This window comes from Oenanthe melanoleuca, chromosome 1A (assembly GCF_029582105.1).
Source record: "Oenanthe melanoleuca isolate GR-GAL-2019-014 chromosome 1A, OMel1.0, whole genome shotgun sequence".
NCBI lineage: Eukaryota > Metazoa > Chordata > Aves > Passeriformes > Muscicapidae > Oenanthe > Oenanthe melanoleuca.
Window position 1 is genome coordinate 27,884,933 of NC_079334.1, and position 26,411 is coordinate 27,911,343.

A 26,411-nucleotide genomic window follows, 5' to 3' on the forward strand; every position below is an offset into this window, starting at 1 on the left:
AACTACTAAACTTTTTGAACTCTACCCTCCTTCCAGTTTTTCCACAACTGAGATTACTGGCAATTGCTGTTCGCTTTTGGCAAAGCTCTGCAGATACAGTTATTCACAAGGCGGAGATCTGTAGTGATCTAAAGTTCAGTTCTTACTGGTTCCTGCATATTCCAAGTTCCTTTTTAACTTTCCATATATTAGATGTAGTGGTATTGCAATATCAAAGCAGTTTCAGAATACTAAATACACAGAAAATCACACAAAATACAAATTCTTCAGACCTAATACTGTGACACTGTTGCAGTACGTACAGTATTGCTCTTTGTCATCCTGCACTTATTTTACTGACCCTCTTGAACTTCTGTGGACATTTTCCTCCTTACAGCCCTGCTTCTGTCAGCAGAAATCAGTAACACAGAGGAAATTAATTCAGAAAGGGAGGAAAAGCTGGGGCAGTGAAAGTGGATCTTTACCCTCTAGTTCAGCTGGCAGTAAGTAAGAAAAGGCCCCTCCACAGAAGACTTTTCAAGCAGAACAAAATCACTGGGCTTAGGGATCAGAAGGCAGGAAAATAATCTCTGGGTCATGGGGGAATACTGAGTGGGGAGAGGATTGTTTGGTGATAAGAAGTCTCATTCCTCAATGGGGTGAAGAAAGGAAGGAAAACTTAGCATGTTCTTGGACTGTAGCTCCCTCAGTGAGGGTTTTTTTTTCACTTTTCTCAGCAAAGTGAGACCCTGCTACAGAGCACAGCATATGCAAAGGAAGATTAAATACTTGCCTCCATCTCCCACCCTTTAAAGCACTGTTTATGGGGTGTAGACTGACTTAAATAGCATTGTCAATACTTAATATTACAGTATTTGGGGTTTAAGTTACTTTTCAGTGTAAAAATTTGAATTGCATCAGAGTCTACTCCTGTCTTGAAAATATTTTAATTTTTTATCTGAAGTTACACATTTTTCACATTTCCATATTTTCCCCATAGGGGATAATACTGTAAGTTTCATTTTAATGTTCAAAGCAAAGTGATACATCTGTAGCCTAAAGCCTTTATTCATTCCACCTTGTTTCACTGAGTCATTCAAATTAAAAATCCACATCTTCTCTGAAGTCAGTGACTGTGGGTCAGGGTGTTTCCCAGTTTGATCTTAAATGGTCTGAACTGAACTTTGTGAATGTACCTTTCCCTCTGTATTCTCTGAGATTCAAACTTGAGGAGCTTCTCTAAGTGAATGAAGTCACGTGGGTTCAACACAGACCCACAATCCATAGAAAAATGTACCATGAGTCCTTTACAAAGGAAGTGAGAGTGTGAGATGGTGAAACTGACATAATGAGAAGCTTTAAGCTTCCACTTTGATTCAAATTTAAAATGAGGGCATGTCTTCCTTAATTGTAACTTAAAAATGTTATATATGTTCTATCTTAGACTTTAAATACTGAAATAATTTCACTTAGAACTCAAAAAGTGCTGGTATTTATAAAACTTGTTAGCTTGTTGGTTATGGGATATATTTTATATATATTTTAGTTATTTTCGAAATTATTATTAAAATCAAATATGAAGTAAAGAAAAAATATCTCTTATTCTGTAATTTGGAGTGATTTAATAGTTGGGTGTTATTTCTGTAGCTGTGCAGTGTGAGAGGAAACCTATTGAAGTGTCAAGAGAAAAATCTTCAAACTGTGCAGCTTCTACAGAAAAGATCTACATTCGGAAAGATCTTCGTAGTCCATTAGCTGCAACCCCAACTTTTGTAACAGACAATGAAACAGCAAGGTATGTAAATTGTATTCAGAAGTGGCTATCTCTGTCTTCTGAAAAAGGAAAATTCGGTTTTAAAATTAATCAAAATTAATACTTGTGCCGTTTTCTGTCAGATCAACGGGTTTGCTGGAATCGGGAATGTTTGTTAACATTCATCCATCTTCAGTAAAAAGTGAGCCCACTGTGCTGATGACTCCAGATAAGGTATGTGATGATATGACTGATATAATAAGTGGAGCTAATTACTGTCATTGTATATGTAAGGAGAGAAGGATGTTGTATTTGATTGAATTAATTTTTAAAACACTCCTTTAAAACATATACCAGTGTTACAAATGCCTTCTCTTTACAAGAATCCTCTTAGACTCACATAGTAAAAATGCTAAAAATACAACAGAGTAAATGCCCTTCCTTCACATTTTTGGAGAGTCTTAAGGGGGCTGTATTATTTTAATTTTTGTGTTGGGATAATCCTGACACTTGGCTCACTCTTTTGTACGAATACAGTGAAGCGTTCACGAAACTTCTCATGGCACTAGCACAATGCCATGTGTAAATATGGTTGGATTTTTTTCTCCTGAATTGCTGTCTTTTTGGCAAAGCTGATAAGACTTATCAGCAATTTCTGGGCTGGTTTTCCTTTCTTTCCATTTTGTTGCACTTACTGATCCACTAAAGCCATGTGGTAACTTCCTCACATATGCACAGTAGGAAGCATTTGTGTTTTTCCAGCTGATATTACATTAGCTTATCCTGTTTTCATGCATTTTACTTTGCTTGCTCTGTTTGGTGTTAGCAGCAGCATACTTGTCTGTAATAATGTACTTTTTTTCTTTTTTTTTTTTTTTTTCTGGGACAGAGTGGGACACAACTTACTGCCTCTCTGAGTTGCTAGCCAGTACTGAATCACTTTTTTCCTTTGCAGTTAAAGACATAAACACCAAAAAGGCTAAAGCAAAATTCTTTTTCTGCTTGTTTATGAAGATGACTATTCATGCATTCCTTCTTCTCAGACATTCTCCTACCCTATTACTACTGACTCTCTTACATGGGGAAGGAAGATGCTAAAAATATAATCTAGAGCAGTCTTATATTCCTGGTGATGGACTCATGCATAGAGATGTGAAATCTTCTTTCTGCATTTGCTTACCACCAGTAGTATTCTTTCTGAAAGAAAAAGATAGCTATTACTTTTACAAGTAAATGTCAAAATATTCCATATTTTAGATGCAATTCAGTGTCTAATTGCTGTATTGTGATTACCCCTGTACTGAAAACAGTTTTGCTGGTGTATCTTTGCATATGCTCAATTCTTCATTTATGTGTAAGTTAGGTTCTTCTTTGAACATTAACTGCTGCAAGTTAACTGAGAAATAAAAGCTGTTCTTCTCTCTTTAGGTAGAAGCATGTCAAGGTGATTTAAGTACACTGGCAAATGTGGTGACTTCATTAGCAAATCTCAGCAAATGCAAAGGTGTGTCACAAAGCAGTACAGAGCTATCCATGATTGAGAGTTTGAGTAATGGAGATGCATCATTACCTGAACACAAGCAAGAAGAACAAGCTAGTAGTGATGTTACAAGGTAAGGCATGTTATGTCAATTCAGACCAATCAATTAGCTGAATCAGCAACTTACCTGCTTTAAAAGTAATAGTAATATCAGCACAAGCTCATGTGGAAGATAAATATTGTAAGATTCTTCCAAGTGAAATGAAATTTCTGTTAGGGAAATATTTCCTTTTAGTTGTTTGTACTTGAAATTAATTTCACTGTAAATGTTACAGCTGATTTTGTTCTCTTTTGGTTTGCCACACTAAGGTATATTAGGTCTTGTACTGTAGTCTTAGTACTTTGCATCGTCCTGAAAAACTCGTTCTTAAGAGATCTCATCTGTGTGATAAGTTAAGTGCTTGTAACTATTAATCACCTTAAAAGCTTGAAAAGCATTTCCTTCTACACAGGAGAAGTTAAAGAATTCTCACTATCAATATTAATACATTCACTGAGTATCTTACAAACTTGTGTGTTGCACTGGTTTCAACTGAGCCATTGTGGTGAGCATGTGTAAGATGTATATACAGAATATCCACAGTTACTCCATCAATCATAATCATGTTCTTCCTTGGCTGTCATCTCATGCAAGCTTCTGACTGCTGTCCCAGCAATATTCTTTTACACACCATCTACATTTTACATGCTGTTCTAAAAATGTGTTTGGAGTAAATTGTTAAGGGGAAAAAGGTGGGCATGTAACAGCTGAAATACCTGATTTCCCCTGTGGTCTCTACTGCTTTGTGTAATTGCGAGCAGGTTACATTGTTTTCTGCTCCTTTCTTTATATACTGCTTAGAAAGTCAGTCTGACTTTTTATAGATGCTGATTTGGGCCTTTGCTGTGACCCCTTAGGTAAAGAATATTAGAATATGCAATATATGTAGTGTTGTTACATGTCCTGATAGACATCATTCAATACTATGGCTGTTCAAAGAGATGTAGTAATCTTTCATTTGCTGGCACTTCCAGCTTTTTTTACGAACTTCGGGGTTTCTGTTCAGTTTTAAAAGTCTGTCTGTGAAAAGGCTCAGGTTCTCTCAGCCGGAGAGCTTGAAAGAGCTCTGACTTAACGTACTCTTGTCACGTAGGGTGCCTGATAGTTGTACAGAGGGGAGGTTCAAGTTAAACATTGCTGTGAAAGGGTAGTTGTTACTCCAAGAGAAACTGATTTTTTTTTTCTCTAAATCATTGATTTCCCTGTTGGGCCCTATGCCAGCATGGTCTAACAGACACAGATATTTATTGAGGGAGAAGAGTTTAAGGGGCTTGGGAGAGCACATTTCATCCATCCGTGCTTTTCATGTATTTTATTATACTCATTGCTTGCAGTAATTTCACTTTTGCTGACATAGAGTACAACTTTTGCTGCAAGCACACCACTCCTTTTATATTGTAATTTTACATGCCTTGTCCTCTAATGCTTCATGATGTTCTTTCTTTACAGTTTATCTGCAGTCCTGTATATCTGTTGATGTCTGAGCCTGACAAAAAGAGAACCAAAATTGTTTGTAGCAAAGGATATCAATGCCATGTATTTTAATGTTGATTGTGCCTTATTTTCTCACTTTGTGGGCTAGATTTTCATAGCTCCCAGGCAAGTTTTGTTCTCAATTCTCTTTTCCGTGGTGTTTTACCTTACAGACATTGATCATGTTGGGGCTTTGTGTAGGAGAGGACTCACATTACTGAGCCATGAGGAAGCAAAGCTACTACTGACTTCTACTGGCTTACTACTGGCAGTTTATGAGATAGGAGGGAGCAGATTTCTTTGAAGGCAACATTGAAGAATGAGTTGGAAAGAAAGTGCCATGGGCAGACATGGTTAACACGTGTGGATGTCCACACTTTTTAAAAAGGACTTTTCGGCCTGTGCTGGAATAAATACAGGATGGTGACAGATACATTTCTGTCCCTGCCATGTGAAGAGCCCTGCAGAGATCCTGTTGTTTCTTAAAAAGCAGCTGTCACTGAGCTGCTGTGTTTGCCTGTTCTACCAAAGACTGCAAAGAGTGAATTGTGGAAGACCTGGAACTCAGATCTAGCAGGAGTGTATAGTATAGTTATTAGAGCTGAGCCATGAATGCCTTCCCTTTGTGCCAACTTTGCACGTACCAGAGACAGAAGATGATCCAAGTATGTCTGTATAGTCCACTTGTGTATGCCCCAGTCATCTTCATGTGTACACATAAAGGTGCACAGGCATAGTGAGGACCAAAAAGTAGTTCATTTACCATCCCAAGCCTTGAGGCAGTGTCAGCAGCTCCTTTACTGTGATATTTCATTTGGTTGTGCGTAGTTATGTCAAACAGCTTGATTTTTGTAGCATGTTAATGAATTCCTATAGCTACAGAAGGGTAGAGAAGGTGGCAAAGTTCTATCCCAGATTCTAGCATTAAATCAGTGATTTTAGACTCTGTGGTAATAAACATGTCTATAAATTGAGAATGAGTTTTACATAAAAGCTGATAATCAGCTTATGTAAAGTTTTCAGGCCTTGGTGCATAAGTTTTTCGCATAACACCATATAGAAATGTTGCTGTTCCCAGGATATGTCATCTGTAGGCAATGATCAAGTCTGTATATTTTTGATTGTAGGTGTGTAAGTTGTGGTTCTCAGGTATGTTTATGAACAGAAAAACAACATGTGTTATCAAGCAGCAAAATATTGAGTAATCTATATGCTTGTCCTGACATCTGTGCTCTAGCATTGGTGCTTGTGAAAGCAAAGAGTCCCTGCCACGCAGAAGAGGCTACTGAGGATCGTATTGAAAGCATGGGAGTGCTTTCTCTTACATATTTTGAAGCAATCTTTTCAAATTAAGTGAAAAAATCTAACTACAACTCATTACTTAAAAAAAAAAAAATCTTACTCTGTGCTTCACAGCAGTAAAAGCCTATAAAATTTATACGTGCACTGACTCCAACAGCAGTCTGGTGATCATGTCCTCAAAACACTCATGCCAGTGCTCTCAGTGAACATCACTAGAGATCTTGAAAAGCAAACTGTGATTCAGAAGCACAACCAATATGTCACAACTGTGAATTTTTTGGCAACTAGTGTAAACAGGATCTGCTGCTAATTTTTGTTTGGAATGTCATGTAAAGCGTGCTACTGGCTTCTGTTTTCCAAATCTCACACTCTGAAACAGGCTTCTACATACAGGTTTCAGTCTTGTGCAGGTTCCTCTTAAATTGAAACAATCTCTAAAGTGAAACTTTCTTTTTGTTTGTTTGTGATCTTACAGGGCATTTGATACTCTTGCAAAAGCATTAAATCCAGGAGAGAGTGCAGCATGCCAGAACTCTGAAAATATTGACACCAGTGCACAGCTGCTTGGTGGAGAAACAAGCATGAACATTGTTGAAATAGAGGGGCCACTACTCAGTGATGCTCATGTGGCATTCAGGGTACTGAATACTTTCTTACTGTTGCCTACTTATGACTATTTTGATATAGTAATGTACAATAATGATCCAACTAAATTTAATTTTGAATTTCTTAGAGGAGTATTTATTCAGGTGGTTTAGCTGCACTGGTTATTTTATAGTTTCTTACCTTAAAGATACTGGGTAGTCCATACAAAAGGATTTACATAGACGTATTTGCAGAAGCAGAGTCAGCGTTTCATTGCATGAAGCAGAGTGAGCATCCACATTCTCACCTGTTAACAGGTGGGGCTGATGCAATCTGCGACTGGATTTTGAAATTTTGAGTGTATTTGTCAGTTTCTTGTTTGTGTAGGTAACCCATTTTAGCATGGTAGTAATTGACTTAAATACAGTTTGTGTTAGTTAGCCATATATCTTCTGGATTTATTTCTCATTATACAAGCTTGCAGAAATTCCTTCTATCTTTTTTTTTTTAATCATCTTATTTTTTATGGATGAATCAAAAAGCTTAATAATCTGAAAACTTAGTAACAGGCATTGGTTAAACTTTATCCCCTCTTATCAGTGCCTCTTTTGATCATTCAAATGATCCTCTCTGATGCCAATGTCAGGGGTTTTTTTTAAATTGCATTAGCCAGAACATTATATTAAAAAGTATTAATTTTTGAAGACAGAATTACAAGTTCTAAGCTATTTTGAGCCAAGTCTCTTTCTTCACGTATGCCGGTAAAGTCACTAATTTTACTTATTAACATTGTGAAAGGTCCTTTCTGATGTATGCTGGTTATATTTTTTGGACTTGGGAGTAGCTGTGTATTAGGTATTTTACTCAAACAGCAAAAGATTTCTCTTTTGTAAGATTTATTTGGAAGATATTAGTTAAAAGTAAAAAAAAAAAAGTTTTATGAAATTCCAGTTACAATGATTATTCTCTTATTCTTTGAGCATGTCTCAGAAGTTGAGCTTTGAGATTTTCCATCTCCAGTTGTCTCAGACGTGAATCTTCATCTAAAAATCAAATTTTTTGTCTTTTTTGTTGCTTTGTAGTTATATAACATACAGTGTGTAATGGTGTGGCTAATAATGCAAAAGGCAATAATTCAGTTTTGTGTCGGGATTATACCTGTTTTCTTTAAAGAACAAGTTTATTTTTTCACTTAAAAGAAACTAAAAAGACTGATCTCTTCCTAAACATATTATGAAGAAAGTAAAATAACTGTCTTACACTTTCTTTTTTTTTCTTTTTTTCTTCCTGCTTTGTTTCTGCAGCTCACCATGCCTTCTCCTATGCCTGATTATCTTAATGTTCACTATATCTGCGAGTCTGCCTCCAGGTTGCTTTTCTTGTCCATGCACTGGGCACGTTCCATTCCATCTTTCCAAGCTTTGGGGTAAGTGTTCAGTTACTCTATTCACCTATGTTGTGGATATATGCTTTTGAATTTTTGGGTTTTGCTGTCTTCTTCAGGGATTTCTAAAAATATAAAACTACTAATTAAAGTTGTTATAAATCTTAATTGTAAGCTAAATTTTCTAAATTAAAACTACTCCAAATTTGAGTCCAAATTCAGGAGTTTGGTTGGGTTTTGTAAGAAAAAGGAGTAGATTTAAGACAATTTTTAATAGCTACAGCTTTGTGCTACATCCTGATGCTTATCAGGCAGTCACCAAAAAGAAGCTGCTGTCTGAATCCCCAAAATTTTTATCCATATAAGGTGTATTACTAGTAATAATTTTGCCTTTAATAACTTACATGAAGAAAATAGCTAGATTCAGTAAATATTCAGAATGAACTTTTGTAATTTCAGAAGATTTGCCAAAAATAAATGGCTCCTGTAATCAAAAGGTAATTCTAACTGTTCTTTTTACAGTTTGTATAACATCCTGCTCCTCCATCAGAATTCAGTTTATAACTTAAAATTCTTAAATTCAGTTTTGTAGTCCATTGCTGATCATCATGAAAAACCATGTCCAAACTGCGTGGGAAGAAGTGATTTATGTTATATTCAGAAGTAATTTTATGAAAATAAAATTACATCAAATACAGCAACTGTATCAGCTCTTACTCAAATGGTGAATAAATCTGCAGTGTTTCTGTTTAATTCAATATCAAAATAGCCCATGACCGTGCCAGCAAAGAGAATTCCTTTGTAAAGTGATGGATTGTCCCCTTTTCCAGAAAAGCTGTCAAAATCACAGATGATCTGTGATTACCATTTGTGTTTATTCAGATGCTTCAGCTGAATGATTCTACAGTTTTTAAGGAAAGATACTGTATTGTGTGTAATTAAGCCTGTGGTTTGGAGAAGGAGAAAGGAAAATAGTATAAAGTTAAAGAATAGTAAGGGTAAAAAAATATGTAAATATGATGTTTTATTTTGGTAAAAATTGTTGACTTGCAGAATTACAAAATGCATAACAAATAATATAATGCATACATTAGGACATTCTAAGCTTTAAAAAGGTTTTTGTTACAGAGAGACACTGCAAATTAGTACAAATTGGTATTCTAACAAGGGAATTGCTTCTTAAAAATAAAATGTAGTACAGAAACCCTCTCTCCCCAGAGAGATTTAACAGGAAAAATCTACACATGCTCTTTTTTATTTGTTATTTTAATAACAGATATATATATATCTCACAATATATTATATATATATATATACATATATATATATATATATAACAATGTATTTTTCTGCTGCCATAGTAGTGTTAATATTTACCTGTAATAGCACTTATAGACCCAGTTAAGATCATGGGCAACAGTATATAAACAACATAAATTCAGTTTTCCTTTGAAGCACTTAAAATGCAAACTATTTTCAAATGGATATTTATTTGAAATTAATTCAACCTTTATAGTTGGGACACATTATATCCTGTAATTTTCAGAAGCGTGACTCATTTCACTTTTAAACTGAAGAGAAATTCATGGAGCATGATGAGTAATGGTTTTGTAAGGAAGATGGATAATTGTACCTAGGTTGTTTCCTCCTCAGGCAACATTCTCCTTTAGTCACAGCAGGATAGTTGCCTTTGACCTCATGATGCCCAGTACTGATTAGTTCATATTCCTGCATGGGCATCTTTGTTCCCAAGAGAATTTCCTACTGAAACCTTCACCAAGCTGGTTACAGCCTCTCAGTTTTGTCAGGCTGCTTAAGCAAATTTAAGAACTGGTTCTAATGTAACTTTGATCAGCCATAAAGATGCTGTAGATGTGTTTATCTACACACAGGTATCAGAGGAGTAGCCAGTGCACCCTATTTTCATTGGTGCTCAGCATAGTCCCTTTGATATGTTAAAGGAGATGAATGAAGATGTGACAAATACGTGCAGAAGCTGCATGTACAGTATCATGTCTACCATAACAAAAACTTGATCATAATGAAAAGTATTGCACTCAGTAAGCTCTCTGTAATCCAGTTAAGGACAAGTCTGTGTTCACCAGTCATTTGACATCTTAGTATTGCACTAAATCATCAGAACTGTTCTTGAAGATTACATCAACATTCTTGCAAAAATCTATTCCAGTGTATTTTGAAATCCTAGCTTTAATATGCTTTTCTTCTTTGATAGATCTTGTACTTCTTTTAAATTTCCATTATTTATGTTTACTGGCTAAAACTGTGAAATGGGGTGCTTGAATTTGACTCCTCTGTGGTGGGATATGCTTTCTGAGGTACTGAGCTCTTGTTAAGCTCAGTGAGTTGGAGATGTTTGGCATTACTGAAAGTTGGGTTGCTAATACAGAAGTGGCTGAATATGAATTGATATATTTAATTCTAATCTACAGCAAAGAAATCTTTATGACTGGTATTTATACTTTGAAGTCTTGTCTTTCAAACCTTATTCCAAACTTGAAAGGGATTCAGAAAATAGCAGTCAGGAACCTCAGAAGCTTGATCACACATGTTCCATTTCCCCTGTATCTTTAAACCTGTCAGTTTTCAAGTGAAAAAAAATAAAAGGCCCCTGAATCTGTTCTACATCCACAATTTTTGTCCATGCATATAAATATTGTCCCAAATCCTAAGAAAATTAGCATGATGGAGTACACTGTGACAGTTGTAATTTACTCTAACTTCAGCTTGCTTTTGTAGTAGAAGTGTGTCTCCTTTTAGGTCATTTAAACAAAAATTTATTGCTTCACAAAAGTCAATTTAAGCCAGGTATTTTAATTCTAGCATGCAAAGAAAAATGATACAGAGCTTCACTTTGGTGTCGGTTGCAATGATTGAATAAGGTTAATGCTATATGAAGTGTTCTTCTTCAGATTTAAAAAAATGTGTGAATGCAAATGGCTGGTCTTATTAAATTATTGTGCTTTTTTAATAGACAGGATAACAGCATATCATTAGTAAAAGCCTGCTGGAATGAACTTTTTACGCTTGGTCTAGCACAATGCTCCCAAGTTATGAATGTGGCGACGATCTTAGCTGCTTTTGTTAATCACCTTCAAGGCAGTTTACAACAAGGTAAGGTGTATACTGTGCACATGCCAGACTTGGGGAATGACTTGATGTTTTTTTAAGTTTTGAAGTATACAGAAGCTCTTTATTTGTCCTTCAGTTATTACTGTAAATGTACTATTTAAAGAATTTCATGTTAGTATTGACACAAAATGATACTAGCCACTACAGTCCACAAGGTAGAATTTTTTAGCAACTTTGCAAAAGTCAGTTATTTGCTCTTAGGTGTATAAAAATTCACTGTTGATGCTGTGCAAATACAGATTGGTAAAATGGAAAAAATCAGCCTACCAGACTATAGATTTGTCATCTTCTTTTATGATAAGATGTACTGTGTCAGGTACAGGTACTAACAAATCTGTGATTGTCTCTAGGCAGATACAAAGGGAATCTGGAAATTTTGGTCTATGTACTATTTAAAGTATGTTTACCAGAAAGGGTACCATAGTAATTAGTCATGTTTTTATCACTATTACAAATACATATATCTATAATTTAAATTTAGGTTGACTGCAAGAACCAGTTGTGCAGTATGCCAGCTGCAGTATCTCCAAGAGATACCAAGTTTGTGGAGTCTAGAGACTCTAATTTGATGGGTTGTGGAGGGAATGGGGTTTTTGGGGTGCATTGCTATTGCTGACTCAAGAGGAACAGCTCTACACCGACCATATTCCCCTCAGTGCAAATCAGGGAAGGCATATAGTATACCTTTTCTGCAGTGGCGTGGTCTCTGACTAAAATAACCCATGGAGCTGTACACTATCCTGCCATGTCCTACCTGATCTTGAGACACAGCTCAGGTCACTAGTAGCTGTGTATGCTTAACTTCTAAATAGTCTCTTCCTTCCTTTTATTTCAACTCTAGTCCATCCCTGATTACTGGAAACATTAGTGGCATGAAGAGCCCCAGTTAGAAGAGGTGGAAAAAAGAGTGTTAGTACTCCATAGTTGTTGGTGTCAAGATTATTCAGACCTAATAGGAATTTGTAGATAGCATAGACTTCCCATTGTTTCAATCTAATAAAATAATTATTTTTAAAATATCAGTGTGAAACACATTTTTGCATGTCTGTTAACTTGGAATTTTTTTTAATGTGTGTCTTGATTTAGATAAGCTGCCAACAGACAGAGGAAGACTAGTAATGGAACATGTCTTCAAATTGCAAGAGTTTTGTAACAGCATGGTTAAGCTGTGTCTAGATGGATATGAATATGCATATTTGAAAGCAATCGTCCTCTTCAGTCCTGGTATGTAATTATTCCAAATGTAAAATTATAATCTGTGCTATTTGTTGCTGTATAACTATTTCATTATATGCAGTTACTGCCGTATTTGTTGAGGAATCTTGAAAGGTGTGTGAGGACTGTAGGAAGAGAAGGGTTAATCTTCTAATGTAAACAGCTGAATGTTGCTTTGGGGACTTTTTTCTTGGGGGGGACTGGAAATGTGATTCATTGTAGATTTTTATTCTTGGCTGTGCCACTCATGCTTTTTGCTGTTTTGGGTTGTTTTGGGTTGTTGTTGGGTGGTTTTTTTTTCCCTTCTTATGTATTTATGTGTGTATGTATGTATTTATTTAGTTATTTAATTATTTATTTATTGCTTTTAATTCTGTGCTTCCTTTCTGGGGTGCATTTTCTGACGACCTGCAGTTTAATTTTCTGAAGTGTTGCTCTTGCACATCCAGATGAGATGGATTGAAGTTGAGATTTTAATATATGAAGGTCTATCTGGGCATCAGTTCTCACATTCAGAAATACAGAAACATCACCTCCCTTCACAGAAAATGCATATAGCATTTCTGGTGAATGAACACCACAAACATTTACTTACGTTATTATTTCTGTCTTCTTAATGTAATTAATTTCTTATTTTCTTAATGTACTCTCTGTAACATTACTACACATGCATTAGACAGTGAAGGTAATATAACTTTATTTCTCTTCTGGATGATTAGTATACAATAGGGAGGAAAGAATCCTCTGGTTATGGTAGACATTCACTGAGTAATTACATTGTGTAACCCATGTGCCTGGAGTATAGAAAGTTACAAAATTAATTGTCTTTAATTGAAAGAATTCACTTTTCACAAAAGGCATTCAGGTTTTCTGTCAATATCTTGTAGATCTTAGATTAGTCATTCAGACCTGGGTTTTAATACAAAGCCAAAATGAAGTTTTTTGATGAAAGAAAAATGTACAAATCTCAAATACTTCCTCTATCTTCAAGAATTTTTCACTCTGACATTTAGAAAGTAAGTCTTTAGTTACTCCATTTTGCATTAGAAGGTTTTAAAAGCACCAGCAGCTTCCTTAATCCTTGTTACTCTGCCTTTTGTAGATGCTGATGTCCTGTAGAAAAGATTGGAGCAGATGTTAAAATGCTGACAGAATTTTAGTGACCCCTGTCAGTAGTGTAGGACATGGAGGAGATCTGGGTATTTGGTTCTTGTCAGTTCTGTAGACTTACTAGATCCAAGACGAACATTCTTTTTGCATTCAGTTGCAGTTCACTCTTACACAGGAAAATCAGTTGAGGTGAGAAAATCTCTTAGAACTTTGACACTTCCAAAATGTAAATTTTAAGCAGGTTTTCTAATATATAGAATTCATATATTGTGAGGTTCTTGCTTTTGCAGTTTCCCTCAGATTTGCATGATCTTCTCTATATGTAGTATCTACAGTAAAAGTGGCAGCATCAGCAGGAATTCATGGTATTCATCTAAGTGCACAAACAAAACCCTGCATATCTTCCATTGCTACCTATATATATATATCAGTAATGAAAGACTTCTGAGATGAAAGATATTCATGCAAATAAAAGGTGGTATAAGTAGAGTCGGATCCCTTCAGGAAAGATAAATTTCCACAAGATATTCCTATTGTGATATTTTTCAATTGTGGGTCACTAAGGAAAATCAGATCCTGGGTGTTTTACTGTAAAACGTAATCCTGCTGTCAGTCCCTACGACTAGGAGAGTCTTGCATAGTTTTATGTGTTTGCTTGTACAGTTCACTGTATCACTGAAACAGTTTCAGTTTCCTGATAAGCAGGACTCACCATTAAACCCACTAAGTTTAAACACAATATTAAGCATGCTTGAAAATCTTTGCAGTTTTCCTTTTCTGCTAAGGACTGAACAGGTTCAAATATACCATTATAACAGCAGAGATTTTCTCTAAGTGAATGGTCAAAGGATGTTTGCTGGTTTAATTTTAATAAATAATACTTACAGGAGAGGTAATTCTACTGCAAGTGTTCCTTATCCCAAAATAATTCTTTTCATGTCATTCCTATACTAAGAACTGGTATAGGTTACTCCAGGAAAGAAACAAAATTATGGGAGAATACTTCAAGTCCTTTTTTTTTTTTTGAGAATTATGTCCACTAGGATTTATGATAGAATCCTCTTGCCTTTCTGGAAAAATCAGTCCTGTTAGACACCAAAAAATACTTCTTGAGGTACCCTGCACTTAAAAAGTAGTATTTACCTATTTGTTTAGTCTATAGTTTGTCTCCGTCAAATTACATTTGACAACACAAAAGGCAGAAGGAAAAATACCTTGGGGAAAGACTCTTGTCCAGTCACATGATTGAGAGAAATTTTCCTTAGCTGATGTTTTCAAATTTACATTACTAATGAGTAGTTGCTTTAATGGCAACATGTTGTCAGGACTCTTGATCCTTGGGCCGTGTAACAAAATCTTCATACTTGTGAAATATATGGTACCTTGAACAGAAGGGATGTCCTGGCAATGACTCACAGGCCAGAAATCATAATTGCAAGGATTTTACTGCTGTGCTGCAGGATGGGGCTGGGCTGTGCATGCAGCAGAGCCCTAAGGTAAGAACCTCTATTTATGTAGGCCCTGGTGATTCAGCTGTGCCAAGCCAGCTGTTTGATTGCCACAAGACAGCCTTGGGCAAAGAGATTAGTATAAAGGGTCTGCCAAGAAGACTTGACATCTTCATAAATGGCTGCAAGTGTATTAGCAGTGGTCTTCAAACTGCTGTTTCCAGAAGTTGACTTCTCACTGTGTTCCTGACATGGCTCTGAAAGCAGCAGCATGAAGTGATGCATTTTGCACATGAACTCTAACTCTTTATCTACGTGATTTGTCATGCTAGTATGACAGTAAAATTTTTACATTCAGATAGATGATAATAAAATTACAGACCATTTAGAGAGTTCAGAATTACTGGATAATAATTTCCAAGAGTGACTTGGCAGTTAGGTTGATGTCCTTTCATTTTAGCAATGCTTACATTTCAAGTAGGTTCAAATCACTGCTAAAAATTATGATTAGCACATTTGAAATTTTTGCACCAAATAGTTGAGAAAGAACAATCGGCTACATACAAGCTTATCTGAACTCAAAAAGCATTTGAACAATGCTCTCAGGCACATGGTGTGGTTCTTGGGGTGTCTTGTGCAGGCCCAGGAGTTGGATGGTCAATGATACTGATGGGTCCCTTCTAACAGCATATTCTGTGCTTCAGTGCTGTTTTCTGCATGTTTTAGGAAACTGACAGTTCACAGCTTTTTATTCTGCTTCTTCCACTGATCTTAATTTTATCCTCCACTTTTCACTTAAATATTATTTGTGCATCCAATGTTCCAGAAAATGTCAGTGTGTTGAAACAATCCTGTTTTACTGCTACCCAGAGAACAGAGTTGTATCATCAAGATTAACATAAACATTGGAAGCACTGAATTTATTTGAATGTTTTAAAATGTCTGATTTTATTTATGGAAAGTTAAATAAAATATAAATGTAAAGAAAGAGAAATATAAGGAGGTAAAGTAGTGTCTACCACTAAAACTGAAGTTGCTGCAGCTATCACATAATTTTTTCAGTATGTTGGATAGTCTGTGTGGATTTTAGTTCATTTTCTGTAGAATGGGTATAACAAAGAAGAGGGGTTTTTTTCAGATCACCCAGGTCTAGAAAATGTGGTACAGATTGAGAAATTTCAAGAAAAAGCTTACATGGAGTTCCAAGACTATGTAACAAAGGCGTATCCAGATGATACTTACAGGTCTGTAAACTTAGATGCTTACTTAATTGGTTCTCTTTTCAGAGTCACTGATTTGTACAGTTTTTCATGTAATAGATATATTGATTTTTTTTCCTACCTCCTTAAAGTTAAAAACTTACCTTTAGAAACACTTCAAATGTTATGCATGTGGTCATATATATTATGAGTAGTATTTTTCATATCATTATTAATTTCTAAGATTAAATATCAGAAATGTTAGTAACATTCAATTTGAATTGCATCTATTTGGGATATTTCCTCATTTAGTCTTAAATCCAAAACCTACATAGTACATGTAGTTGACAGGCATTCGCACATTTTCTGTGTCAAGACATGACTAAACATAAATTTAATGCTATACTGATTTAAATATTTAAGCCTTTCATGAACTAGATGTAACAAACTTTGACCTGTAGTGTCCCTTGTCATTTCTTTTGCTAATAACATCATGGAGAACAACACCAGAATCTGTTATCTGCTAAGTAATACTTTTCACAAACTTATTTTCCAGACTATCTAGACTTCTTCTCCGATTGCCTGCTCTTAGGCTGATGAGTGCTGCCATCACTGAAGAGCTGTTCTTCGCAGGACTGATTGGAAATGTTCAGATTGACAGCATCATCCCGTACATTCTGCGAATGGAGACAGCAGACTACAACTCTCAGATCATAGGTCATGGCGTGTAAAAGTAGCAGTCCAGGATTCTGTACCATGGCAATCGTGGTGATGTAAATGCATACCCTGTCTCCAAGAGATGGTCAAAGCCTTCCAACGCACCTTTCCAGAGAAGGCTCATATTCCTCCTTTCCAGGACGCTTGGGAAACATGGTGGAGTGTATTAGAATATAGGATCACTTCCTGTTCTTTATCTGTTTTCAAGGACTTGTAAATTAACTTGATATGTGAAGAAAGTCAAGAATTGTCCATCCTATTTTTGTAGGTAGACGGACTTGGAATATTTGTTTATGAAGTTCAGGCTTATGAGGAAACTGAAGAAGCTTTGACTGAACTAAGGTATCTCAACTTAGTTTGATGTTTTAGACAAATAAATTAACTTTCTTCTCTGAGTTTTGTTTTCAGTGTTTTGCTACTAGTTCTTTTTCACTTATCAAATCAAAAATACATAATCAAACATCCTGAAAAGGCCAGTTTCCATGCAGACAAGACCTGACTTAGTTTTGACTGTTGTTTTGAAGAGAGATTTGTTTTGCGCTGAATTGAACACTGGATACCATTACAAGTGCAGGGAAAGTAGAGGATGTTCACATTTTTAAATATTCTGATGTTAACATTGATGCAGTTGATCAAAAGAGAAGCAGCAGAGTCTGCAGTGACTGTTTTGCAGATGTAACAGAATACTGTATTGTAGCAATAACTTGGTAGACATTGGCTGTTTTATACTACGAAAAGCTAACAGAGACGTGTATACTGCAGGCATTCAAAGACAGCGTACTCCTGTGTTTTTACCTTGCTCCTCCCTCTTTCATACTCTGTGCCCAGTGATGGAGGCATTCTAGATGCCTCTTAACTTCTGTCCATGTCTTTATTTTTTGTTATGGCTAGCTCTTGGGTATATAATTCTCTTTTCCAATGAGTCCTGTATGATTACTTTTCAAGTTTAGTTTGTCAAATCGAGTGTCCTTCCGTATGGGAGCATAGCCTCTGCCACTTTTCCTTTCCGTATTAGAAATGGGTCTAGATATTCCATGCATGTTGCCTGAATCATACTCCATAGCTCCATCTAAGGAAATGTTCTTCTGTCTTGAGGGTGTGACTCACTTGACAAGTAACACTGACATTCAGTTGCTTCTTGCTTCCTTTTGCAACAGGAAGTTACGGACCCCTGGCATGTTTATTTCCTTAAAATGTGTGAAGTATCCTAGTGAAAGTGATGGTGTCCTTCAGACATTAGTATTTAGGATTTTCTGAATCTTGGGCCAAGGCCAGGTTCTATTTAGCATGATTCCTTTCTTTCTCTGGCAAAACTGAGTGAGGAAGAGCCCCATCCAATCAAGAGACACATGATTGCACCAGGAATTGTTTAGCTGAAGATCAGATTAAATGGAGGGCTTTGCCCACTCTGCAGTGGCAGTTCCAAGGCCACCCTAACACCAAGAGACTACTAGATAAGGCTTGGATTCTAAAGTTCTTGAGTTCTGTAGTTTTTCTCAGCACCTGAGGATCGCTACCAGACAAAAAACCTCAAGAACTGCCTCTGACACTGAATTTGTTCTTCTCAATTCCACTGACTGAGCTGCTTAGATCTTCCTCTACCCAAGCTCCACAATCAGAGACTGTATCATAGAATCACAGAATCAGATGATGGTTGGGGTTGAAAGAGGCCTTAAAGACCATCTGGTTCCAGCTATGTGTATGGACAGGGACATCTTCCACTAGACCGGGTTGCTCAGAGCCCCATTCAACCTTGCCTTGAATGCTTCCAGGAATGGGGCATTCACAGCTTCTCTGGGCAACCTGTTCCAGTACTCACCACCCTCACAGTAAAGAATTTCTTGCCAATATCTTACCTAAACCTGCTCTCTTTCAGTTTGGAGCCATTCCCCTTTGTCCTGTCACTACATACCCTTGTAAAAAGTACCTCTCCATCTTTCTTGTAGGTTCCCTTCAGGAACTGGAAGGCTGCAGTTAGGTCACCCTAAGCCATCTCTTTTCCAGGCTGATCAATCCCAATTCTCTCAGCCTTTCCTCGCAGGAGAGGTGCTCCATCCCTCTGATCATCTTGGTGGCCTCCTCTGGACTCTCTCCAGCAGGTCCATGTCCGTCCTGTGCTGGGACCCCAGAGCTGATGCAGCACTGCAGGTGGGGTCTGACAGGAGCAGAGCAGAGGGGCAGAATCCCCTCCCTCCCCTGCTGCCCACACTGCTCTGGATGCAGCCCAGGACACGTTTGGTTTCTGGGCTGTGAGTGCTCATGGCTGGCTCATGTCCAGCCTCTCACCCACCTGCACCCCAAGTGCTCAGCAGGGCTGTTCTCCATCTGTTCATTCCTCAGCCTGGATTGATAGCAGGAGTTACCCAGGTGCAGCACCTTGCACTCAGTCTTATTAAACCTCATGAGATTCCCATGGACCCACTCCTTGAGCATGCCCAGGTCCCTCTGGATGGCATCCCATCCTTCAGGTGTGTCAAAGGCATCACTCAGTCAGGTTTCATCAGCAAATCTGCTGAGGCTGCACTCGATCTCTTAATCTGCATCATTAATGAAGATAATGGAAAACACTGGCCTTGATATGGACTCCAAATGTCACTGATATTCCTTGGGATTCTGAGCCATTGAACACTACCCTCATCTAACAGTCCACCCGTCAAATCAATCTCTCCAGTTCAGAAAGAAGAATGTTGTGGAGGACCATACTACACAATTGGTCATATCCAATCCCACAGATCAAAGCACTTAGCAGAGGACCTCTGATGGCATGGAGCAATGTATGTGGGCCTTTGCTGTGCCTTGGCACTTACTGGCTTGCTGGAAGACAGCTTTCTGTGTTGGAGCTGGCCATGGCAGCTGAGCTCTTCTCATGTTGAAAATTGTGGTGTTCAAGTTCTTTACCTGTGTTTCCTGGTGAGCTGTATGAAGATAACTATCCTGTGCCTCAGGAGGTGTGCATCTCAGCAGCAGAGTTCATGGAATTATGAAGGACTGTTGCTGCCAGCCTACTGTGCTTGTTCTCTCCCACGGGTTAGAGGCCCATTTTTGATCTGTAGGACCAAGTTGCAGATGGGAGTTGGATCATTCTCCAGTTCAGCTCTCCTCAGAAATTCTGACCCTGCTTTCTAATCCCTTGCTGTCCCTTACTCACTTCTGGCCCTAGCAGGCACAGGAGATTTACAGTTCTCTATATTAAAAGTATAAAGGAAATTGATAATATACTATTCCTGAATATATTGGAGGTAGTTCTCCAGGCATTCCACTACTCTTGGAAGGGTTTTACTCTAATATACTAGGTAACAGTAAGATGGAAATAAAAATTTGTCTTGCAGTACACTGTGCAAATCTCTCTCACATCCTTGAAGTTTTTCACTCCATAGCTTGAGCCTCAGGTGTGATATGCAGCTCTTTGTTTAAAGCTGACCAAAAGGTTCAGCTGATGCAGCCTCTCATGTGGTACAGTCCAGCTTTGGAAACAGCTGAGAAAATCCCAGTGTATCTACAGAAGTAAATTTTCAGCAATTGAATACCTGGGTTCCGCTGTCTTTATTGCTTAAAGGGGCCTTGAAAGGTCTTTCATTCCAATCTTTCATGGGAACAGGACCCCAGAAGAGACTATCTAGTATCCTGTCCAATCACATCTTGCAGTGATTGATTGCTCTCAGCATGAGAAATGTCTATTATGTCAAAATTGTCAAGACTTCTTAAAGAGAGTGGCTTTGCACCAATGTCAGCCACTTCCCTTAGTATCCTAGGCTGGATTTCTTCTGAGCCCATGGATTTCTGTTGCTTAAGCCCTTGCAAGAGGCTGCAGACCAGTTGTTCACCTCCTGGTGGGTTGACACATGCATTGTTGTAGATACTTGATCCAGTGCTCTGCGGTCCAGCTATGCTGGTAAAGATGGAAGTAAAGAAGATATTGAGAACCTCTGCCTTATCAGCATGACTAGTGAGTAGTTTCCCTGCCTAGTTAGGCAATGGCTCCATATCTTCCCTGTGCTTCTGCTTGCTACTGATGTAACTGTAGAAACCCTTCTTGTTATTCTTGACATCTTTGGCCAATTCTAGTTCTGTCTGAGCCTTAGCATTCTGACCGCATCTCTGCGTGCCCTAGCAAGGATTTTGCAATCCTTGATAGGTGTTTAACTGCCTTGCCATAGCTAGTATGTGTCTTTTCTTTTTTTCTTTTTTTCTTTTTTTTCCTTTTTAAAATTTTATTGGAGTTACACATGGACTGTAACTACCATGGACTGCTAGGTCAAGGCTACATTCTTACGATATGTTAATTCATAAGCACAGAAACCTTGGTCATGCTTCCTATCAGGTTGTTTAAATTCAGGTTTTTGTATATTGTGAGAACCAAAAAACCCCTGCATGTTATGATCTTGGATACCTCTGACATTTGGACCTCTAAAGAGCCAAAGTGCACACATACCATACATAGCAAACAGCTCTGACTACTGGTAAGTGACCTTTTTTCCCCTGAAATTTTGCATTTTTATAATACATTTTCAAGACTGATGTAAAGGTGGAATGCAGCTGATCTATGCTGCCTGCCAAGTAACCTGTTCTGTCTTTACAATGATCTAAAAGATGCATCCAGTACAGGAAGTTGCTGTTTGTGTTATTCACTTTGCTCAGCGAGATCTTAATCAATTATTTTAAATCATTTCATTAATTGTTCTTAAACTATAAATTCATCCTTTTGATAAGGAATGAGGCATAACAGGGTTTTCTCAGGAATGGGAGCTTTAAAACAGGTAAATACAGGAATCAACATGGTTTTTCCTTATTCATCCATATTAACCATTACAGTCATCTAAGAACAATGCAACAACTCATGGAAAAGCCAAACTGACATTCTGGTTTCGTTGTTTTGGTTACTTTAGGATAACTGCTTCTAAATTAAATGAAATATATCAAGTTGCCTTCAACTGAGACCCTTAGTGTTTCTAGCAGTTATTTTTTATCATTACATGATCTACATTACCACCTGTGTGATTTATTATAATTTATAGTCCTGTGAGTGAATATTCCTTGGTACTGAGAGACTGGCTAATATTACTGTGTTCTGTCAGTACCACTGTCAATACAATAACAAAACTGTGACTACTGAAGCTTACTCCACCATGGATGTTAAAATATTTCATTATTTTTGCGATTTCTTTTCAACTTTGAATGTCAACTTTTTGATCTTCGCAAGCCCTGACAGCTTTCAGAGCCAGTCAGGATTTAACCAAATTGTGGCATTTACCAACCAAAAACTCTTTGACAATGAAAGGAGAGGTTTAGTTTCAACAGCTTTAAAATTTTCAATGTTGAGAGCAAGAAAAATCATTTTAATATTAATTACATGAAAGGAAAAACAATTTTATACATTTTAGAATCCTATAATTTAAAGATGATAGTACTGTTACACACAATAAGGTTACTAGTTCAAGTATTTTTCATGAAACTGTATGTTGCACACGTGTATGTGGGTTTAGGTTGCTTGTTTCATACTGCTAAAGTTCCTAGTGCAAATATTTGTTACATTTTTAACTTTTTTTAAGAGTACCTTCATTGCAATACCTTCCGTAGTTACAAACCTATCTGTCCAATACATTTATTCTTGTTGTGTGATCTTCAGGGTCAGTGAAAGTCAGTCTGTTGTTTTTGAAACTAGTCCTGTTCATTTTGTTCAGGTTCTGTGGTTTGCTAGTAAATCAGTTTCAGTGTAAGCAATACAGTGTCACTGTAGTTGTCTTGCTGTTGTATGGAAAAAAATCACTTAAAATGTCTTGAAACCTGGCTAAGTTGGAAAACTATTTTGGATGTATTTTTAAAAATAAATTGTAAGTTTTTATTATAGAAAATAATTGCAATATCCTATTACTTAGTTAGTGTTTTATACAGATTATTGTATGGACCTAGAACACTGTATATGATTACAAATAGTTTGTGGATGGTTCACATTTTTATTACACAGTGTAGTGTTCTCGGTTATATTCAATCTCTGGGATTTGTGGTAGCTGCAGTATCTTGCTGTTTGCTAATCTTTGTTGCAATTAACCCTTTGTTTCCATACTTACCACCTTCTGGCCTGTGCATTTGACAATTAATAATTTATTGTAAAATTTAATTTACCAGTGTCTTGGTTTTTAAAATGCTGTATGGAAATATGTATTGTAATGAACCCTGATCATGGATCTTCATGTCATACAATGCAAAAATTGATATTTGGAAATTAGTATTTGATTCATTATGGATCAGTTTTAGGTTGAAAATTGCAGTATGGTTGAACAAAGTGCTTTTTCTTTTGAAAGAAGCAGACTTCAGATGTTCAAGTAAACCTAGCTCAGTTTTAAATACAATTGGATAAAACAATAATTTATTAATGTTTAAAATTGTGAAATTAGCACAAGTTTTAGTCTATTTCAGAACTGAGTTCTCTGTGATAATTTAAAAAGTGTAAGGTTTTTAGTTGTTGTCTTCTGTTATAAATGAATGTGGCATTTGCATGGATGTGCAGATAACTCAGAACACTATCCCAAATGAGAAACTAATTGCCGTGCTTTCCATGTTTAAATTCTGAAATGTTTTTGTCATGAAGTAAAGTAATTACTCACCGACACACTGCAGAGAAAATGTAAGGTTCACTGGTAAAAGATAAAGTTTGGTTAATGCAATTAATTTATTAATTATGAGAGCTGGGAATAAGCATTTAGAGTCTCTTTCCCAAGAAATTTTATTCCAGGCTCCGTATTGCCTCAGTTTTAAAAGATTTAACCCTCCTTGGTAGTTAGAATCACAAAATGGGTTTGGGTTGGAAGGAATCTTATGTATCATGTAGATCCATCCCCTGCCATGGGCAGGGACACCTCCCAGTATACCAGATTGCTCAAAGCCCCGTCCAGCCTGGCTGTGAACACTTTCAGGGATGGGGCATCCACAACTTCTCTGGACACCTGTTCCAGTGTCCACTACCTTTATCATACAGAATTTCATAGACTCATAGAATTGCTAAGGTTGGAAAAGACCTCTAGCATCATTGAGTCCAACTGTTCCATCCTTGTGTCCAGTCTGAATCTGCCCTCTTGCAGAGTTGAACCATTATCCCTCATCACTACAGGCCCTGATGTCTTTTTCCATCTTTCTTGTAGGCCTCCTTTAATTATTAAAAGGCACCTAAAAGCTCTCCACAGAGCCTTCTCTAGGCTGAACAACCCCAACTCTGTCTCTCTTCATAGGAGAGGGGCATAAGCCCTTTGACCATTTTTGTGGCCCTCCTCTGGATCCACTAACTTCTACAGGGCCTTGTTCCCCAGTCAGTCTGGTAATGAACTAGTCTTTATTCTGCTAGTAACTTTCCACCACCTTTTGGCCACCTCTGTGGCATTTGTCTTTTTCTGGCCACAAACATCCCTAGCACCCAGTCTTGCCTTACCTCCTAATGCCTCTATCAAATAACTCCAAAGAACATTTCTGTTTCATCATAGGAATCCATCTATGATGAGCTGCTTTTCTCCCCATGTGTACCAAGTCTTGTGTTAATACATGCTGTGGATAGCCCTTCCTTTGTCTGATACCCAGTGGCTAATACAGAATACAGTTTTCCCTTAGGTGAATCTTAATGAGAAGTCAGGGTTGTGCATTTGGCTTGAATGTAAAAACCAATTGTGCCCCCAGAGGCACTATGTTGCAGGTGAAAGCAAGTCATTTGGACCACTAGAGCATCACCATCTTCAAGTATCAACATCTGGATGCTTCGGGTTTTTGTGGCTGTTATTGTTGAACAAATGCATTTCCTGATTATTTTTTTTATAACTGGATCTTATAGTAATGCTTGCCCAAGTATCTTTTCTAGCTAACTCTGCTTGGATTAAGGGGAGGTGGAGGGATGCTGATAAGGAGACAAGAATATTTGTGTTCTGTGTGAAATGGTAGGGGAAAAGGGATAGCACAGAAGTGATGTTACGAGAATGCTTTTAACTAAACTTCTGTGGTGGATTTGCCTGTGACAACAGAGAAACCAGATGGAACTTGCTCCACCATGGGTCCTTCTGAACTAATACAGTACATTTCACTGAGCAGAACTGTCTGCTGGACATCCAGAGAAGCAAACTGCCATGCTGTGAACCTCCTGGCAATACCATCTCTCCAGACAAGAAAGTTGGTTGGCAGGAGACGTGTGAGCAGCCAAGCCTGTGGCTTTGGTCCTTTGCAGACCTGCAGTCTGATCCCTTCCAGTGAGCTGTTCATGAGGTATCTGAGCTCCTTTATGATGACTTCAGTTCTCCTTCATCCTACAGTTTTACCAGGGAGAAAACTGAACAACCACGTAGTTTGGCTACTGAAGGCTACCTGAGGAACAGCTCCAAAAGCAATTTTTCTTTCACTCTCTAATGGAAGAATTTTGCCATTGGAAAATCAAAGAGTTACTGCTGGAGAAATAAACCCAGACATCTCCCACAAAGTGGCAGGTCTTTTCCAAAAGTGCCAGTAAATTTATTATTCTAGGAGTTTTGAGAGCTAAACTGTTCTCACAGATTACATACTCAAATGTGTTTGAAAATGATGAAATATGTACATGTTTGGTAACATTTCCCTTAGTTCCAGAATATGAAGTTATCTTCTAACTTTTTCAACCAGTAGAACACAAGTGACAAAAACTTCTTCCACTGTGTTTTTGGGAAATATATAGGGATGATAGGACTAAAAAAATGTGTTTGTGAAAGCATTAGAGATTTCACTGTTTAGACTAAAGTGAGTGACACTATGGTTAGAGACTGGATTAGATTATTATTGGATACTGAATTGTGAAGATTTGTGTTGTGGATTGGACTTTGCTTCTGCAATTTTGCAGTTTTAGAAGGATGGGGCAGGAATAAGAGCACGGTATGCTCTTATTTGTCAGTCTTTCTTCTGTTGGAATTTTTTCTTAGTTTAATTAAGAAAAGGATTCCATTTATTGTTGCAAATGTATGTTCCACAGTTGTGAACCACTGAAGAGTAAATGTACATGACTTTCCATACCAAGAACAGAGGAAATGGCAGTAGAATAGGCAAATGTAATACAAAGAGTTATTCTAAGGTAAAATGTAAACACTAAATTATTCTGTAGATCAGTTGACTTTTGCACTTTCTGAGAATATATGAACTTCAGTTTTTCAAGATCAATTGCACCACTGAATAAAGCTCTTTAAAGGAAAAATGAAACTATATAGGATTCAGTGAGATGATTGTGTGCTAACAAAATGAAGGGAAGTGTGTCATCCTTTGAGTCATTCAGGAAATAGACTTGTTTATTTTCAAAAAATATGTTGTTTGTTATTCTGTCTTAGGAAAGAAGCCAGTTACTTGTGTTCAGATTTGAGAGGCTTGTTTCAGACTTTTTTAGGCTTGAAAAAGAGTTCTGGCACTAATTTTATGACATGTACTTGAACTAGAGGAGAAAAACATGGCAGCATTAAATGTATTTAGCAAGAGTTTTTGAGGCAGTAAGGTTCAGTATGCTAATTTTGGGGTAAAAAAAGCAAC

The 26,411-nt window shown here is 37.2% G+C and overlaps 1 protein-coding gene across 6 annotated transcripts in view; it reads left to right on the top strand.

Moving 5' to 3' along the window:
• The window catches only part of NR2C1 (nuclear receptor subfamily 2 group C member 1), a 41,984-nt gene extending 24,694 nt beyond the window's left edge, over positions 1 to 17,290 (top strand). For 4 of the 6 annotated variants that reach the window (XM_056510074.1, XM_056510104.1, XM_056510093.1 and 1 more), the window contains 9 exons: positions 1,627 to 1,774; positions 1,876 to 1,966; positions 3,161 to 3,345; positions 6,563 to 6,725; positions 7,977 to 8,098; positions 11,049 to 11,188; positions 12,293 to 12,430; positions 16,118 to 16,223; positions 16,735 to 17,290. In XM_056510074.1, the coding sequence (XP_056366049.1) occupies positions 1,627 to 1,774; positions 1,876 to 1,966; positions 3,161 to 3,345; positions 6,563 to 6,725; positions 7,977 to 8,098; positions 11,049 to 11,188; positions 12,293 to 12,430; positions 16,118 to 16,223; positions 16,735 to 16,909 (1,268 nt within the window). In that variant the 3' untranslated portion in view covers positions 16,910 to 17,290. The remainder of the gene's footprint in view (positions 1 to 1,626; positions 1,775 to 1,875; positions 1,967 to 3,160; positions 3,346 to 6,562; positions 6,726 to 7,976; positions 8,099 to 11,048; positions 11,189 to 12,292; positions 12,431 to 16,117; positions 16,224 to 16,734) is intronic. The other 2 variants (XM_056510123.1, XM_056510114.1) reach the window with 1 other exon arrangement.
• The last annotated feature ends 9,121 nt before the right edge of the window (positions 17,291 to 26,411 follow it).